The sequence below is a fragment of the Buceros rhinoceros genome, unplaced genomic scaffold (assembly GCF_000710305.1).
Source record: "Buceros rhinoceros silvestris isolate BGI_N320 unplaced genomic scaffold, ASM71030v1 scaffold32137, whole genome shotgun sequence".
Taxonomy (NCBI): Eukaryota; Metazoa; Chordata; class Aves; order Bucerotiformes; family Bucerotidae; genus Buceros; species Buceros rhinoceros.
Genome location: NW_010422091.1, coordinates 1 through 1,043, shown reverse-complemented (window position 1 = coordinate 1,043; position 1,043 = coordinate 1). Strand labels below are relative to the sequence as shown.

At 61.5% G+C, this 1,043-nt stretch overlaps 1 protein-coding gene across 1 annotated transcript; it reads right to left on the bottom strand.

Annotated features, from left to right (window-relative positions):
• Nucleotides 1-6: 6 nt before the first annotated feature.
• Nucleotides 7-1,025, bottom strand: LOC104496766 (collagen alpha-1(I) chain-like; the record flags this gene model as incomplete). Its single annotated transcript, XM_010139931.1, has 3 exons — nt 860-1,025; nt 189-379; nt 7-109 (listed from the first exon to the last, which is right to left on the bottom strand). Coding segments are annotated over exons 1-3 (439 nt in total), but the record flags the coding sequence as incomplete, so codon positions are not given.
• Nucleotides 1,026-1,043: the final 18 nt, after the last annotated feature.

Genomic DNA, 1,043 nt, shown 5'->3' with positions numbered 1-1,043 from the left:
TCTTGCAGTGGTAGGTGATGTTCTGGGAGGCCTCGGTGGACATCAGGCGGAGGAAGGTCAGTTGGATAGCGACGTCAGCTGGGTTGGAGCCCTCACCACCGTACTCAAACTGCAGGAGAAGAGGCGTTAGGCACCGCAGAGCTGCTTGTCCGTCCCAGTTGTCCCCCCTTCATCATCCCCCTGCCTACCTGGAAGCCATCTTTCATCATCTCGCCGAACCAGACGTGCTTCTTCTCCTTGGGGTTCTTGCTGAGGTACCAGTTCTTCTGGGCGATGGTGGCCTGGGTGGGGTAGACGCATGTCTCGCCCGTCTCCATGTTACAGAAGACCTTGATGGCGTCCAGGTTGCAGCCTTGGTTGGGGTCGATCCAGTATTCGCCTGTGGGTCAGGAAGCCGTGGTGGTGGTGAGGAGCAGCCACGGGGGGTGGAGGATGGAGGTGAGGAGCAGGTGGGAGGGACAGAGGGCGGAGGGATAGGTGAGGGGTTGCTGTGAGAGACGGAGGATGAAGGGATGGTGGGTGGAGGTGAGGAGCTGCCGTGAGAGACGGAGGAGGGAGGTGAGGAGCATGTAGGAGGGATCTGGAAGGTGGAGCATGCTCAGCAACAGCCATGAGGAAAGGAGGGAGGAGGTGAGGCGCGGCTGTGAGGAGTGGAGGGTGAAGGGATGGAGGATGGAGGTGAGGAGCGGGTAAAAGGTTGGAGGTAGAGGATGGAGGTGAGAGCAACCACGAGAGACAGGACGGAGGAATGAAGGTGAGGATCACCCAGCGGGGATGGAGGGGAGGAGCAGGTAGAGGGGACAGAGGGATGGAGGTGAGAACAGCCCAGAGGGACGCGGGGACCAGCGGGGACACTGACCGCTCGTCCAGTCTCCATGGCACATCTTCAGGTCGCGGCAGGTGCGGGCGGGGTTTTTGCGGGTGCCCTCAGGGCTGCGGATGTTCTCGATCTGTTGGCTCAGGCTCTTGAGGGTGGTGTCAACCTCCAGGTCCCGGTCGCGCATCACGTTCGCGTCGTCGGCTCGGTAGTAGCGCCCGCCATC